This window comes from Mirounga leonina, unplaced genomic scaffold, assembly GCF_011800145.1.
Source record: "Mirounga leonina isolate KUSES-001 unplaced genomic scaffold, KU_Mleo_1.0 Mir_166, whole genome shotgun sequence".
Taxonomy (NCBI): Eukaryota; Metazoa; Chordata; class Mammalia; order Carnivora; family Phocidae; genus Mirounga; species Mirounga leonina.
The window spans coordinates 21,928,067-21,944,249 of record NW_023270418.1 but is presented as its reverse complement, the minus strand read 5'-3'; the positions used below and the strand labels follow the sequence as shown (position 1 = coordinate 21,944,249).

The 16,183-nt window shown below is 56.0% G+C and overlaps 1 protein-coding gene across 2 annotated transcripts in view; it reads right to left on the bottom strand.

Annotated features, from left to right (window-relative positions):
* The window catches only part of CD82 (CD82 molecule), a gene marked incomplete in the record, with an annotated part of 49,463 nt that overhangs the window by 12,666 nt on the left and 20,614 nt on the right, over positions 1-16,183 (bottom strand). For both annotated transcript variants that reach the window (XM_035012611.1, XM_035012613.1), the window contains 4 exon segments: positions 701-775; positions 916-1,040; positions 5,325-5,397; positions 11,085-11,167. In XM_035012611.1, coding sequence (XP_034868502.1) covers positions 701-775; positions 916-1,040; positions 5,325-5,397; positions 11,085-11,147 — 336 coding nt within the window.

Sequence of the window (16,183 nt, the reverse complement as noted above, 5' to 3'; positions counted from 1 at the left end):
TGGCAGCCATCTTGTGACCATGAGGTGAGTGATGTGATATAGCGAGTGGCATGATGAGGATGCTGAACACACAGCCAGAAGCATGGTCTCTGATTCCAGCCCGACTTCTGGTTAATCAACAGCAAATATCTTTAGAATTTAAGCCACAGTCAGCCTGATTTTTCTATTCCTTAAAGCTGAGCGCCTTCTCTGTGATGCAAAACTAATTTTTTTATTGACAGTCTCCTCCCTGGGTCTCATCTGCGGATGAGTGGCATGGATTTATTACTTGCTGAGGTGCTTGAATAAAAATAAGAACAACAACATTTATTGGGCGCTTACCATGCCAAGCACTGTGCTGTGTTTTACTAAGATAATCTCACTGAATCCTCGCCAGAACCTTGCAAGTTAAATTTATTATTGTCCTCCATTTGCAGAAGGTGAGACAGGCCCAGACAGGCAAGCGGCTTGCCCACAACCCCACAGCTACAAGGTGCTGGGGTAGAGCTGCGTTCAGGCCCATGGCAACTCTGCCCAAGACGCTGCCCCCCTCACATCTCGCTAGGAGATCACAGGGACCAGAGGCCCAGGAGGCTGCCAGGCACCTCCTGGGTTTGTCTGTGACAGCTGAGAGGCCCCTGGTCTCTCCCCTACCCCCAGGGCCAATCCCCCTGCAGGGCCAGCCCAGGCCAGCCCAGCCAGGGGCCAGGAGGGTGCTTACCTTGCCCATGTTGAAATAGAAGAGGGTTCCCGCGGCCACCTGGACGATGAGGATCAGGAGGAGGAAGGCAAAGTACTGGGGACACAGAGCAGCACGGAGTCAGCCGCAAGCATCCCCCTCCCTTGGTGGCCCCACCCCGCTCACCTCTGCACGAGCTCCCACAGTCGGGACCAGGGGGGCACGCAGGCCCCACCCAGCTGGACAGCGGCACTCACCAGCCCCAGAAGGCAGCGGACCTCCTTGATGGCACCGATGCAGCCCAGGAAGCCCATGAACATGGTGACAGCGCCCACGCCGACGAAGACGCAGGCCCCCACCTTGAGCGAGCTGGAGGAGGTCTCTGGGGATGGAAAGAACGGCGTTCAGTTCGGCCCAGCTATCTCACCCTTGTTAAGCACACCATCAGGGGTAAGGCCCAGAGGTCTAGCACTGCTCCCCCTGGAGTCAGAGCTCTGGGGTCAGCCCCTACCAGATGTTGTGCTGGCTGCTGGGGAGACAGGAGTCGGACTGCTGAGGTCCCCACAAGGAGCTGCCATTCAGTGGGGAGGGGCGTGGGGACAATAACACACAGCACACAATGACCAGATCCCCTGGCTGTGGAGAGAGCCACAGGGACACTGAGGCCGGCTTCAGTAGATGACCATGGGGTGGCGAGTGGGTTGGGGGGCTGGGGAAGCCTGGTATGAGCAGGTGACATTTGAGCCTGAGCCTGAGCCTGACACTGAGAGGAGAATGGAGAAGCAGCCTAGTGAAGATCTGTGAAGGGAAGGCATTCCAGGCAGGGGGGAACAGCAAGGAGGAAGGAGCGAGCCTGATGTATTTGAAGAAGGTGAGACAGATCAGGCCAGTGTGAGTCCGACAGGTGATATGCTTGAGGCGTAGAGAGAGGCTCCTGATGGCAAGAGACCCTCTTCAGGGCCGAGGGCGGACAGAGCCCACCCTCGTGGGTGGAGGTCGGGGTTCCATCAGAGCACTTGACCACCATTTCCCTAAAAGCCCAGCACATCACCTGCCAGAAGAGAGCACAGCTCACACCCACCTCCAGATGCCCTCTACCCAGAGGCTGTCATATGCCAGAAGGGCCAGGGGAGATGTGCCTCCCCCTGGCAGGGGGCGGCAGACTCCTCCCACAACAGCCCCTGCAGTCTCTGGGAGGCGGCCGGGACAGGATGTTTCCAGAAAGCTGGAGAGCAGCCTGGAGTGCATTAGCAGATCCGGGGAACCTCTTAGGGATATAGATTCCTGGGTCCGTCACAACTGGACAGACTTTCCTGGGAGACCACCTGGAATCTGCCATTTTAATGTGTTCTCCTAAGGAGGGCATGGCCAGGGCTGGCCCAAGTGGCTGTCAGCAGGGAGGACGCTGGCCGGCTCCCTGGGGGGCTTGGGAGAAGCTGAGATCCACCCCCACCCCCAGCCACCCAGGGCGCCTTAGTGCCCTTAAGCAGTAACTACAAAGCTGAAGTGTGGGTGGATAGGAGGGCCTGATTCAGCTCCACTTCCTGGTCACAGACAGAATGTTCTGAACTCAGGAAGAGCCCTGGCCAGCCCACCCTGCTCTCAGGGTACCAGGGCAGGGCTGCCTCCACCCAGCTCCTCATAGGAGCCCCCAGGCAGGCTGGGCGGGCATGGTGGGAACCTGCTGGGGTGAGTGGGGGGGCTCTGGCACTGAGCCCCCATTTTCATTCTAGGCCCTCAGCACCCTGCTCTCAGCAATCAGTATAGTCAGGAAGAAGCCATCCAATGCCACTCTTTCGAAGCTTCCTCGGTTTGAGGCCAGGGACGACTCCCAGAGAAAAGAAATTTGGCACAGTCTGGAATCCACTGCGTGCCAGCCAGAACAAGGCCCTTTATCCGAATCATCTGCTTCATTTCCACAACAGGCCCATGAGGGTGGATTTACATCCTGATTTGTCCCTAAGAGCCCTGAAGCCCAGGCAGGCTAAGAGGCCACCTGGGGGCCCAGCAGGCAAGACCCAGGGCTAAGATCCCCCAACTCAGCTTCTCCCCCAGGAGGCCAGCCCGGCTGCGAGGTCTCAGCTTCTCAGAACGTCTAGTGGACACCAGTCCCTGACCGCACCCAGGGTCTCAGGCTGGCCCCAATCTGAGCAACCTGACTTAGGAAGGGGACAAGTGGACATTCTGGGCTGGCCCTCCACTGTGCACGGCAGAAACATCTGGGTCCTGCCGGGCCTGGCAGGTACCAGCGAGGTGGAAGTGGCCCCAAATGAAAGGGACCAAAGGCAACAAGAAAGGGGTTCTCATCCCAGCTCTGCTGCGAACGAGCTCTGAGCCTGGGCAAGCCATCCTCTGGCCTCTATTTCCTTCTCTGTGAAATGGAACTAAATCCTACTTCAAGGTGTTATTACCAACTTAATCACTTCTGTAGGGTTGACTAGTTACTAGGAGCTGTTCTAAACGCTTTTCCTATATTAACTCATTTCATTTCTCACAACAACCTCATGAGATATATTCTATTATTATCCCCATTTTCTAGATGAAGAGGCACAGAGAAGTGAAGTAACTTGCCCATGATCACCCAGCTAGGAGGCAGCAGAGTCAGGATTCGAACCATGGCAGCCCGGCTCCGGAATCTGTGCTCCTGACCACGGCACTTGCTTGCTCTGGTTAAGGCAGGACTGCATGGTGAGTGTGAAATCCCGCAGTACAGGGGCTCAGGGTATGGGGGCTCAGGAGCCATGCCCTCTGTTCACATCCCAGCTCTCCCTCCTGGCTGTGTTTCCTGGGACAAGTTAACTCCCCTTCCTGTGCTTTGGTTTCCTCCACTGTGAAATGGGCACAGCAACACCTCGCCCCGTGGACTCACAGTGTGGACTCAGTTAGGTGAGGGGAGAGCTGTGTCACACCGGCCTGGAACGTACGTAGTAGGTCAGGAGCCCTGGGTCCCAGCCCTGACCCTCACTTGCTGTGTGATTCTTAGCAAGTCTTTTTCCTCTGCTAGATCAGTGCTTCTGAACCCTGGCTGCCTGGGAATCACCTGGGGAGCTTTTTAAAAACCACAATGCTCCAGGCCCCTGCCCACACACCAATGGAGTCAGATCCCCTTGGGGTGGGCCTGGGGCCCTTGTATTTGTGAAAACATTCTGGGTGCATCTAGGGGACCTCTGCATTCTGGCAGCTCCGGGAGAGTCTGCGAACTGAACAGGGAGGAGGCGGGAGGAGCAGTAAGAGGTTCCTGGGGCCTGGGGCAAGGTGCAGAGGATAGAGATACAGTGGGTGAGCTGGGCCTTGAGACTTTGCCCCCTGGCGCAGTACCTGCTGGGTGTGGCCCACGGCCAGGAAGCAGGGAGCCTGGGCCTAATCAGGGCAGAGGCGGATGTGTCCCATGTTGGAAAGGCCTGGGGAGCATGGGCATCCCACTGGGGTGGGAAATGCAGACCCTAGCCCCAGAATGGGAGAACATTCTGCAGCCCTCCACCCCAGCAGGAGGCAGGGCTAACAGCTCCAGGCTGCATCGGATGTGGCTGGAGGGTGGATCATCCTTGCTTCCTTTCAAGTCTGAGGGGAGGCCTAGCCCCCTGGGGCCACAGTGACAGGTGTGGCCTCTCCATCACCCATCCTAGCCTGGTTCCGCTTTATTCAAATCAAGCAGCTGCCATGGGCCTGAGTCCAAACCTGCTGCTTCAGCAGCAGCTGGGAGGGAAATGAGCCAAGGATGCACTCACTGAGGGGAGTGGCATCACTGTGCTACTTGGGGCCCTCAGCTGTGCCTCCCTTCCACCTCAGGGCATCCATGAGATCAGTGCAGCAAGCCTGGCAGGCTTCCTGGAGGAGGCCGGGCGTAGACCTGGAAAGGCTCTCATCATCTGTGCAGGAGTGCCTTGGGCTTCTTTCCTCCTGCTTCAAGGGTGAGAGAAGGGGCTTGCATGCTGTGGTTCACCCTACCACAGGCAGCACTTAGGACCAAAGCTCTGGGGGTTCAAGTCTCCCACCCATCACTGGAAGCTCTGTGAACGTGAGCCAGGGACATCACTTCTCTGAGCCTCATTTCCTCACCTGTAAGGCAGGACTAGAACAGTTCCTACCTCACAGGGCTATCGAGGGATTAAGGCAATTTTCATGTGCAAAATGCTCAGCCCTGTGCCTGCCTCAGCACGAGCACAGACCATGGACGCTGCGCCCGGTGTCTTCCTCTGCAGTCCAGAGGCCCGACGAATCTAGCCAGCACTGGGCACATGGTGAGCACGTCATCGGCTCCTGACGACCTCTTTCCCACCCTTTCCAACGTTTCTCTGAACTGACCGGGGCCGGACTGGGGCCCACATCTTGCTGAGCTCGCAAATGGAGGGACAGAGACTGTAAGAGGCTTTCTCGAGGTCAGGGCTGAGGGAAAGGGGCCGGGCTGGGAGAGCAAGCCTCCTTCAACCCCCAGTGTTCTCCAGACAACAGCAGCTTTGTGTGGGGAGGGAGAGAAAATTCTTCCCGAAAACCCCTGCAGAGGGGGCCCGGGGCAGAGCGGTCAGCACAGGACCCGGGTGAGGCCCTGAGGGCAGCTGAAAAGTGACCCGCTGTGAGGTTCAAGTTCTTGTGGAGCAGCCCTGCCCATTGCCCTGGCCCCACCACTCCAGAGCCAGTCGGGCAGGGAGATTGGAGGGACCCTTACGTAGCACAGAGATGAAACTGCTCTTGTCGGCCAGGATCCACACCCCGAAACCCAGGATCACCGCGCCTAGGATCTGGAAAGAGAAGGCACAGTCAATGGGGGCCTGAGGGGGCCCTGCCCAGCTGCCCCTGCAGCCAGGCCAGGAGGACCTGGGGGAGGCGTGCACAACCTCCATCCTCAGGCCCCACACCCCAAGTCCTGACATCAGGGCCATGTGTGGGGAGTCCTTTCTGCCTCCCACCTCCCCTACCCCATGCCCACATGTGGTCAAACCAAGCCTATTAGCTTTGAGGGGTGCAGCCTCCTTCCAGGGGTACCCTCCGACTTTACCTCCTAGCCCTCTCCCATGCTCATCGCCTCCACTCTAGCCCAGCTCAGTGGCTGGGGACATCCCAAACAAGTGCTGGGGAAAATCCTGCATGGACGTGAACATCAAAGCCCTCTTGCCCTTCAGAGCTCGGCTCAGAGGCCACCTTCCACGGGAGCCCTCCTGACTCCCCCAGGCAGACTAAGGTGGCAACCACCCTTGGACCCTCCTTAATAGCCATTCCCACGGGCTTTAATGTGCTGTGTGTCTCTGGCTGGACCACGAGCTCCCTGTGAGGGCAAGGGCTGGGTTGCACGAAGCTCCATATGCCTGAGGGGCCTATAGCACAAGGGTTGAGTGCTCAGGAAATGAATGAGCTCAGGAACCCACTGGAAAGGCAGGAACAGAAAGGCAGATGTGGGGCAAGTGGCTGGGGTAGGCCCAGGGATTCCCTGCTTCTTTCCCCCTCCCGTCATCTGCAAGGCCCCTAGCCTGAGCCCATCTCCCCAAATGGAACCCAGCCAAGATCCACATCCCACAACACTGGCCCTCACCTGGGGCCTGGCCTGAGCCCACCTGAGGAATAAGCCACCTCAAGAGTCCTAGCATGTCACACCCACCTCTATCATGGGCCCTGGGTTCCCACCTCAGCCATCATCCCCTACTCTGCAAGGCAAGCAGCTGCTGATAAAGCCTTCAGCGTGGGTGAGCACCCCACCCAAGGGGCTCAATCTACCTTGCTCTACTGGGCCCAGAGTAAGGCGAACGGGGCGCTTGCCTTGGGCATAAAAATTAAGGGGACATGAAAAAACTCAGTAACCAAGATAAATAAGAATTTACAGCAACGATTTTTTAAAAACCAAAATTAATTTTAAAAATCCATGTTGAGCAAAATATCAAACTTTTAAATAAAGGCGGGATCAGTATTGTGATTTTTTCCTTTTAAAAAGGAGCAGAGCCCTGATAGGGCACATGGCAATGCTGTTTCTTATTCCCAAGCGAGGACCTCACTCACCCTACCCTAGTCTGGGCCCCCTTAAAGACAACAGCAGCTGCTGATGACCCTACATTCTTCCCCAGTGTCTCCCAGCAGGCCACCTGTCCCCTCCTCCCTCCTTGCCAGTGGGCCCTGTTATTGTCCTCATGTTACAGATGGGGACACAGAGGCCCCGACCTCGCTGAAGGTCACCCATTCCATCCTTCAGGGGCTCGAAGCCAGATCTGACTATTACTCCAGGCCAGATAGTGGCTCACACTAGCTACAGGATACTTGGGACCCATCCTGGGTCTTCACCTGGAAAGCCAGTTTCTTGGGACAGGGAGGTTACTGAGGCTCTGTTGAGGGGAAGGGTCTACCCTTGGGTAGGGGTGCCTCAGAACAACACAGCTTGCCGGGAGGAAGGGGGACTTTATAGAACCTGGGAGTTTGGTTCCCAAAGATTCCTGAGGCCCTGCCCACCCGAGCCCGTAGCTCACGGCACAGCTGGCCAACGGCCAGGCATTGGGCCCATGGTCTGCTCCTGCGCACCTTAGAGCCGTGCGGCGGAGCCCCTGACCTGCTCACCTCCTGCCCTCATAGGGCAGGGCAGAAAATTCCTTCTGGGCAAACACAACCCCAAGGAAATTGAAATCCAGGACCGCCCAGCTAACCTCCTCAGCTCGCCTCTAAGCACCCACGAAGGAAGTCCCCGGCACCAGCCCAGGAGTGCCTCTGCGGGTCTCATGTCCAAAGACGGCCATCTGGAGTGGCTGGACCAGCCCCGAGGCTGTGCGCCAGCCAGGAAGAGGCCCAGCCAGGCGGCCAGCCAGAACGGGGGAGGCACTGTGGCCTCCTCTTTCTTGGTGAACCAAGACTGGGACCATGGGGCACCCCCCACCACCACCACCACGAACCACCCCCCCAGTTCCACTAGAATCTCCCGACAAGGCTCAGCCAGGAGCCGGGACCCTCACACCAGCGTCCTTCCCCCAGAACAGCACAGCATCAGCAGCTCCTGGGTTTCTGTGAACCTCAGAAAAGCTGACGAGGCAATTTTCTGGGGAGCTTGGGGCCAGGAGGGGGTGCAGGCAAGGATGTACACGTGTACGTGTGTGCATATGCGAGCACACACGGCTGCCAGAGCGAACTTTCCAAACCACAAGTCTGATCGTATAACCGCATCCCGATGCGCATAAAACAGAGAGCAGGATCCTTCCTGGACGGCCGGCACCCCACAGCCCCACACTCTGCCCCACTCCCCACACTGGACTTTGCTGCTTCTCCCAGAACTCCTCTCCCCACCCACCTCATCTAACTCCAGGGAGCTTCTGCTGACCATCCCCACAAGGTCAGCTGCCTTATTATCTGCTCTCCTGGGGACTGTAACCTTCACGCCCAGCACCCTGCACAGCTGCCTTTTTATCATCCATTTGAATAGTACTTGACTGGAGCCCACCACCCCCCAGAACAGAGCCCCCAGTGCAGAAACCACGGCTCTCCTGCTGGTGAGTGTCTGCCTGGCATCCACAGCCAGGGTCTGCATACACAGACGTGTCAATACCCACTTGATGAATGGGTGATGAGTGAATGAGTGGACGAACCAATGTTCACTGTCCCTGGAAGTCTCTCCTTTCCCCTCACCCTCCTGTGATAAAAAGCTCCCCCTCTCCCTGCCCACCCCTCCCCACATCTGCTGGGCCATCTCTGCCCCAGCACACAGGGGGTTAACACCGGACTCCCGCCAGCCCCCAAAGCTCTGGCCAGAGACAAGCTTTTCCAGTCTCTGGCTCCACAGGGCAGGCAAGGAGCTGGAAGAGAAGGGACGGCTTGGCCAAAACCATCAACCCTGTTTCCTTTCTTCACGAAGTCTCCACCCCCTCCCTCCCGCTGCATGGGGTGAGCGGGCTGTCTGGGCTGCTAGACTGCAAGCCCCCTCACCTCCCAGGCTGTCGCCCACACCCCTCTCTCCAATCCCTAGGGTCCCCAAGGATAGAAGCACAGCACCGCGACCCTCCTGTTCCCCAGTCCCGGCCAGCTGGCCCTGGAAGCCAGGCTGAGGCACAGGAGCCAAGCACTTGCCAGGGAAGGCAGGGCTCCGGCTGTGTGGCCAACTGTTTTCCAGAGCCCTGGTCCAGCCAGGAGGGACCTGTCTAGCTGGGGAAGCCCAGGTGCCCAGGCCCTGCCCCGGGTAGCTTCCAGACCTAGCTGCCATCCATGGAGGACGTGGAGAGCCACAGCAAGGCCTCAGCACTGTCCTTGAGGAGGGGGCCGGGGCTAGAGCCAGGGTGGACAACGGCAGGGCAGGCGGCAACCCAGCGGTCCGCACGCACGTGTGTGCGTGTGCCGGGAACACGCTTGTATCTGTGTGTCGGGGTACAGTTAAGAGGGGGAATCTAGAATGATTATTTCCCAAACTGTCTACGATCCTGTGTAACTTGTAATGTAAAACGTCTTTTCCCCAGTAATCCGTGTCCGTTGTAGAAAATTTGGAAAATGCAGAAAAGCATAAAGAATAAAATCCAAATTCTCAGGAATCCCGAAATGAACATTCAGAGGCATTTTCTTCTCCTCTCAAAAATACTCATGTATGTGTGTGCTTTTTAATAAAACTGGATCATAATAAACATCCTATTTTTCAGCCTGATTTTTGAACAGTAGAGGGTGAACCAGCAACACAGAGGAGACAGAGCCCCAAGCAGCTCCCTGCACCCAGGAAGGCCTCTCCCCCTGCCCCATCACACATGCACATATACACACACGGGCACACTCACACACGCTCCCCCTGCCCCATCACACACGCACATATACACATGGGCACACTCACACACACTCCCCCTGCCCCATCACACACGCACACATATACACACAGGCACACTCACACATGCATACGCTCCCCCTGCCCCATCACACACACACACATATACACACGGACACACTCACACATGCACACGCTCCCCCTGCCCCACACACACGCACACATATACACACGGGCACACTCACACATGCACACACGCTCCCCCTGCCCCATCACACACGCACATATACACACACGGATACACTCACACACGCTCCCCCTGCCCCATCACACACGCACACATATACACACGGGCACACTCACACATGCACACACGCTCCCCCTGCCCCATCACACACACACACATATACACACGGACACACTCACACATGCACACGCTCCCCCTGCCCCATCACACACGCACATATACACACACGGGCACACTCACACACGCTCTCCCTGCCGCATCACACACACACATATACACATGGACACACTCACACATGCACACGCTCCCCCTGCCCCATCACACACGCACACATATACACACGGGCACACTCACACATGCACACACGCTCCCCCTGCCCCATCACACACACACTCATGCACACATACACATTCATACACATGCACACTCACACACACATCACACGTTCCCCCTGCCCCATCACTCATGCACACACGTGCATGCTCACATACTTACACATACACACACTCATGCACACACTCCCCCTGCCCCATCACACATTCATGCACACACATGCACACTCACACACACATAACACTCTCCTCCTGTCCCATCACACACTCATGCATACACACATTCACACACTCATACACACATCACATTCTCCCCTTGCCCCATAACACACACTAATGCACACACATACATTCACATACATGCACACTCACACATGCATCACACTCTCCCCCCTGCCCCATCACACACACACACTCATACACACACTCTCTCTCTCACATACACAACCACACACACGCAGGCACACACACACACACACACACCATCATCCTGGCAACTCGAAGCAAGAGGAGTCAGTCAGTGCCAGGCCTGAGAGGAAAATTGAGGCCCCAGGAAAACCAGCTCCAGATGTGCACCGAGCTTACATCTGGGCAGCCCCATGGCTCAAGGACGCAAGGTGGGGCCTGCCAGGGTGGGTCTGGAGAAGGGGGACCGTGTCCCCACTCTGGCCCCAAGCCTGCCTCTCTTGCACACCCTCTGGGGGGTGTGGGTACATCCCCACAGTGAGGGTGTGGGTGGGGGTGGCAGCTGTAACAGCAAGACCTTCAGAGGGGGCACAGGAGGGCAGAGGGCCAGCAGATGGCAAGAAAGATTTCAGAGAACTCCCTGCTGATGAGTTAGGGGACACCTGGGGGCTCTTCCCCACCCATGCCCACCTCCAACCCTGACTGGCCCGGACCTCAGTGCCCCAGGAGAGGGGACAGCTGGGAGAGGCATCAGTGCTCCGCCACAGAACCAGCTGGAATGCAGGCAATCTCCTGGCTGGCCCCACACGGTTCCATTCCCAATGGTCCATCCTCAGCCCCCACTGACTGCCCCCCAACCCCATCCATGGCCTGGAGTCTCTGGAGGGTCTCAGCTGCGCTGCCCCAGGGAAGAGTCTCCGTGGGAGGCGGTCGGCTGGTGCTGGTCATACTTACAAAGAAGAGCAAGTTGAAGAGGAAGAGAAAGTATTTGGTGACTTTGATACAGGCTGACCCCATCCTGCCGGTCCTGGAGCTCCCTGGCAGAAAGAGAGAAGGCAGGTAGGTCAAGGCCAAGAGGAAAGGGGAACAAAGCTGACAGGCAGTCAGTGACCTGCTGGCCCCAAATCATCCCAGCACATCCTCACAGCAATCCCGGGGGAGGTACTAACACGAGGTCCCATTTTATGGCACCCTGAGGCCCAGAGAGGTTAGATGATTGGCCCAAAGCCACACAACTAGGAAGTGTAGGCCTACAGGCCATCTCGGTTGTTTGATGTTTGGCAGCTGGAGTCTGGACTGGCCCCTCGACCGGGCAGGGCCTGGAGGGAAATGACATAAGACCCTCACGGGCTTTGGAAATACCCAGATGGATGCTGGTCAAAGTCAGGTGGCCAGGACGTTAGCAGGTGACTGCTGGAGCCCCAGAGGTGAGACAGTGGCTTGTGGCACAGATCTGCAGCCCTGGGGCCAGGGGGCTGCTGGGGGAGACAGAGAGTTCTAGCCTCTCAGAAAAGGGACCGAGTGCTCCCTTCACCATCGCCTCACAAAGGAACAAGTATGCATTGTCGAGCATTGAACGAATAGAACATTCAACAGAACAACACTAATTAAAAAAATTTTTTCTCTCACCCCAGAGATAAAAACTGTCATCATTTTAGTAGCTAAACTTGCAGCATGTGTGTTTCACAGATGGTTTTAAACAAAACTGGGCTCTTACTATATAGAGTGATTTGTAACCTGCTTTTTTTCATTCGACAATATACTCTCTGTGTATGCTGGTAAAATGCTCTACAACATAACTTGACATGTTGCATGGGATTCCATACTGTAGATCATTTTATATTTTGGAGGGTCGGATTCCTCCAGAAAATTCATGTATAGGCAGCATTTTACATATAATTTCTGGGGGTTCAGAGGCCCCTTTAAGCCCATTCAGGAGCCCCCAAGGATCCTAGGGTTAAAGTCCCAGATACAGATATATCACAACGCATGTAATCAATACTCTATGATTAGACACACGGCTGTTGCCAATTTTTCACTGTCATTCTGGGTGATACACTTATGCTTTTGAAACAGAGCAAACCATGCTGGAGCGCACTGGTGTGTCTCTCCACACTGATGGACCCCAAGCCAGGGCAGGACTCAGGGGAGGAAGAGGGAAGCTTGCTGCCTTCACCCCCTCCCCAAAGCCATACAATCCAGGAATGACAGCAACCAGCTCTCAGGCCCTCAGGGGTGACAGGACCAGTGCCGGGCAGCTGGGGCCAGGACAGCTGCATGGGACAGCTGGGCTTGGGGGCAGGGAATCAGGCATAGGGCCCAGTCCTGTTCCCACAGGCCCTATGCGGGAGGGGACAGGGGGAGCAGGCCACAGAGCAGAGGGAAGGAGGGCTGAGGGGTAGGCTTCACCCCTTCCTCTTCCTCCAAGGGTAAAAGGCAGTCCTAAGCCTTGTGAATATCCCCTGTCCATAAGGAGGTCCCCTCTGCCTTTTCTGGAAATAATCACATTCGATCATCCTTGCCAGGGAGAACTCAGCTTTGACTTTCTATACCTCCAAGGAGAGGGGAGGGGGCTTAAGGGGGAGGGTTCACTACCTCCCAGGGGGTCCAGTTTGGTGTTCTGACATCTCAATTCGAGAGAATTTTCTCCAGCTGCCTTGCTGTGGGTCAGATTGGGGCACAACATGAAGCCAAAGCTGTCCAAAGAAGGAAAAGGCTGTCTGGGTGGTAATGAGCACCCCATCGCAAGTGGCATGGAAGCCAGGTGTAAGTAAACACTTTCGGGGATTCAACTGCTACATGGGGAGTTTAGACTGCATTTAGACGCCACCAGCGTCCAAGGCTTGGGTCTGAGAAATGCAGGGACAACAGGGACTCAGGAGCCAGGGAAGTCTGGCCTCGGTAAGTCTACCTGGGGCCTACCTCAGAGCCAGGGTGGGGCAAACAAGGGCTCCCCTGCGTCAGGAGTTCTAGAGATCTGCGATCCTGGACCCAGGCTGGCCTGAGGGAGCCCTGCAGCAGATGGTCCACATAAAGGAGCATTACTGGTCTCCTCCACCACAGCGCTCGACAGACCAGAGGCTCTGCGCAAACTTGCGCAGAAGAGCAGAGCAGCAGAGGAAAGATTCTCGCATGGCGGCGGCACGTTTTTCATTCCTACCTGGGCCTGCTTGCCCGGCTGGGTCTCCTCCCAGTAAGTGACCCAGGCTGAACCCCAAGCGGTCTACAGAAAGGTCACCCCTTTACTGGAAGAACCTCACTGACTGCGCTTTAGCGGCAGCCGAGGGCCTGAGCGGCGTGCGCCGGGTTCTTGTGCAATTGGAAAAGTATGCAAACGGTCTTTGGCAACCGTTGCCTGCTTCTAGAGAGTACCGGAAGGGAGTTTCTACATGTTCCGCTCCCACATCCTCTGCTCAGGCTGGCCCGCCAGGGCAGCCTCACAGGCTTGGGGGTGCTCAGAAATGGGCAGTCTGTGGACGAGAGCGATTTCTGGGCCCGCTGAGTGAGGAGCAGCTGCCAGCGAATGGCAGGGACTCCAGGCGGCCACCAGCATGTGTCATCCCCTTCAATCCCCCCGTGCCCAAGAGGTGAGCGAGGTATTCCCATCCCTGGGGGCCAAGGCTCACAGAGGTGAAGGCACTCATCCAAGGCACACAGCCGGCAAGCAGGGGTGGGCTCCAGAGCCCAAGATCTGTCCACTGTGAAGTGTGTCCTTCCAGAGGGGGGCGTCAAGGGTGTGAAGGGACCTGTGGGGATGGCTGGGATTCCCAGGTAGGCAAGGAGGAGGCGGAGGCTGCTGAGCTGGTATTCCCTGATGCTCCAGACTCTGAGCAACCTCGCTGGTCTCAGGCACTCGCACAAATTGTACCAGGCATTGGGCGAAGCCCTTCAGTGTCCTATGAGCAAACTAAGGCACAGAGGGGTGAAGGAGCTTGCCCCAGATCACTAGTACATGGGCCAGCAAGGACAGAATCCAGGCCGTGTAGCCCCTCGGGCCCCCCATCCTCTCCAAGAGGCAGCTGGGTGAGCTCAGATGCTAGAACAGGAGCCAGGCAGCCCCATGACTGGCAGGCCGTTTGGCCAAACCAGGCAGGCCCAGAGGCTACCTGGGAATCACCTGGGGGAGGAGAAGGTGCTGAGCACAGAGCCTGGGGTGGTGGTTCCAGGGCATGCTGGCCAACACCCAAGGATGTAAAATCTCTCTTCCCTCCAAGTACAGACGTTTCCCTCTCAAAGCAACTTGGAGCAAAAGATGGGCAGGTCCAAGAAGCCCAGGGGGTCAGCTCAGGCTGAGAACGTGCCCAAGTCACACCATGATGGGGTGTGGCATCAACTTCAGGGAACCCCCCCACCAAAGTTGGATTCAGAGGGCCTGGGAGGATCTGAGCCTCAGTCTTCTCATCTATGAGATGGGAATAAGGGCTGGTATAGGGCAGGGGGTGGCCAACTGGATCTGTAAATCAAATCCAACCCACCACCCGTTTTTTGTACAACTTGTGAGCCAAGAACAGATTTCACATTTTTAAATAGTTGGAAAAAAATAAAAAGAAGGTTTTGTAGCCCAGGAAAGTCACACTTTCATGGCCCTAATTTAAGTTGCCACACCCCCTGGCTTATGTCTTGTCCCCCGGCTGCTCCCACATTAAGGCAGTAGAGTGGACGTTACGACAGAGGCCACTGGGCCCACAAAGCCAAGAACATCTACTCCCTGGCCCATTCTGGAACAAGTTTGCCAGCCCCCAGTGCAGGGGATCCAATGACGTACACCCATGTGTCTGTAAGAAGCAGCAAGGGTCAGGACCACCGTTAGTTTGAGATCTTGGGGGGCGAGCAAACTGGTGGCAAGAACTGAATGTAAGGAACTGCAGTCGGGAGACAGAAGACAAAGGACCCCCGGATAAGGGGTCAAATACTGGCTCTGCCAGCACATGGCCCCAGGGAAGGACCTTGCAGGTCCCCGATCTCTTCACCTGTAGAGTGAGGGTCCTAACTGAACCCGCCGCTACAAACAGAGTGAGGTCGGTGGCTGGTACGGTCGGGGCACAGTGGCCAGAGCTGGGGCAGGCCTTTCTCAGCACTTGTGGAACAAGTAAGGGGTGAGGGTTTCATCCGCAGATGAAATTAAACAAAGGGAATGTCCCCCGGTGTTATGCTTCCAGGTATACACTTTCTGTAAACACTGGAGGGTCTGCCCCTGCTTCCCTGCAAGCTATACAGACCGCCAACAACACAAGGGAATGACACACATGCACATCTGATTAGAAAATTCCAGAGCAGGCACTGGTACCTGTCTGAGCAAGAGGAAGGAGGTTCTGATTTTATGTTATACTTTATAGCCGATAAATTGACCATTTCTAAGCAGCTACAATTTAAATTGACCAAATATATAATTTTACGCCAAATCAATTCATACAATGAAATTACTGCGCTGATATTTTACTAACTCCCACTCATCCCTCAAGACTGACTTCAGAGATCACCTCCAGGAAGCCTCCTACTCCAGCCAGTCTTGTCTCTACCACCATCGTCACCCTGGCTGGTCCTGCCAACACGCTTTGGTTAGCCATGCTCCCTCTCTGCTTCCTTCCAATAGCTTTGGGATACTGGATCAGTTCCCAGAACAGGCTCAGGCATTAGACTGCCTGGATATGAATGTAATTCTCTCACCTCCTAGCTGTGTGATCTCGGGCAAATGACTTAACCTCTCTGAGCCTCACCTTACTCATTTGTGAGAGGAGGAAAATAAAACCTATTTGGAAGATTTGTCCAGAGGTTAAATTAGATAATGTGGATAAAATGCCTGGCATGTGGTAGCCTTTCAATAAATGGAGGTTACTATTCTAATCCCCGATGCTATACAGTAATTCTCTACTTAACTGTCCCATTCTCCCCGGTGAAACGTGATACCTTGACAGGAAAGACTATGTATTCTTTACGAGAACAAAGAAGGCTCCCAGCAAATGTTGCCTAATGAAAGATGGGATGGTGGCTGGATGGAGTGATGGATGGAGCGATGGCTGGATGGAGGGATGATGGGCAGATGGATGGAGGGA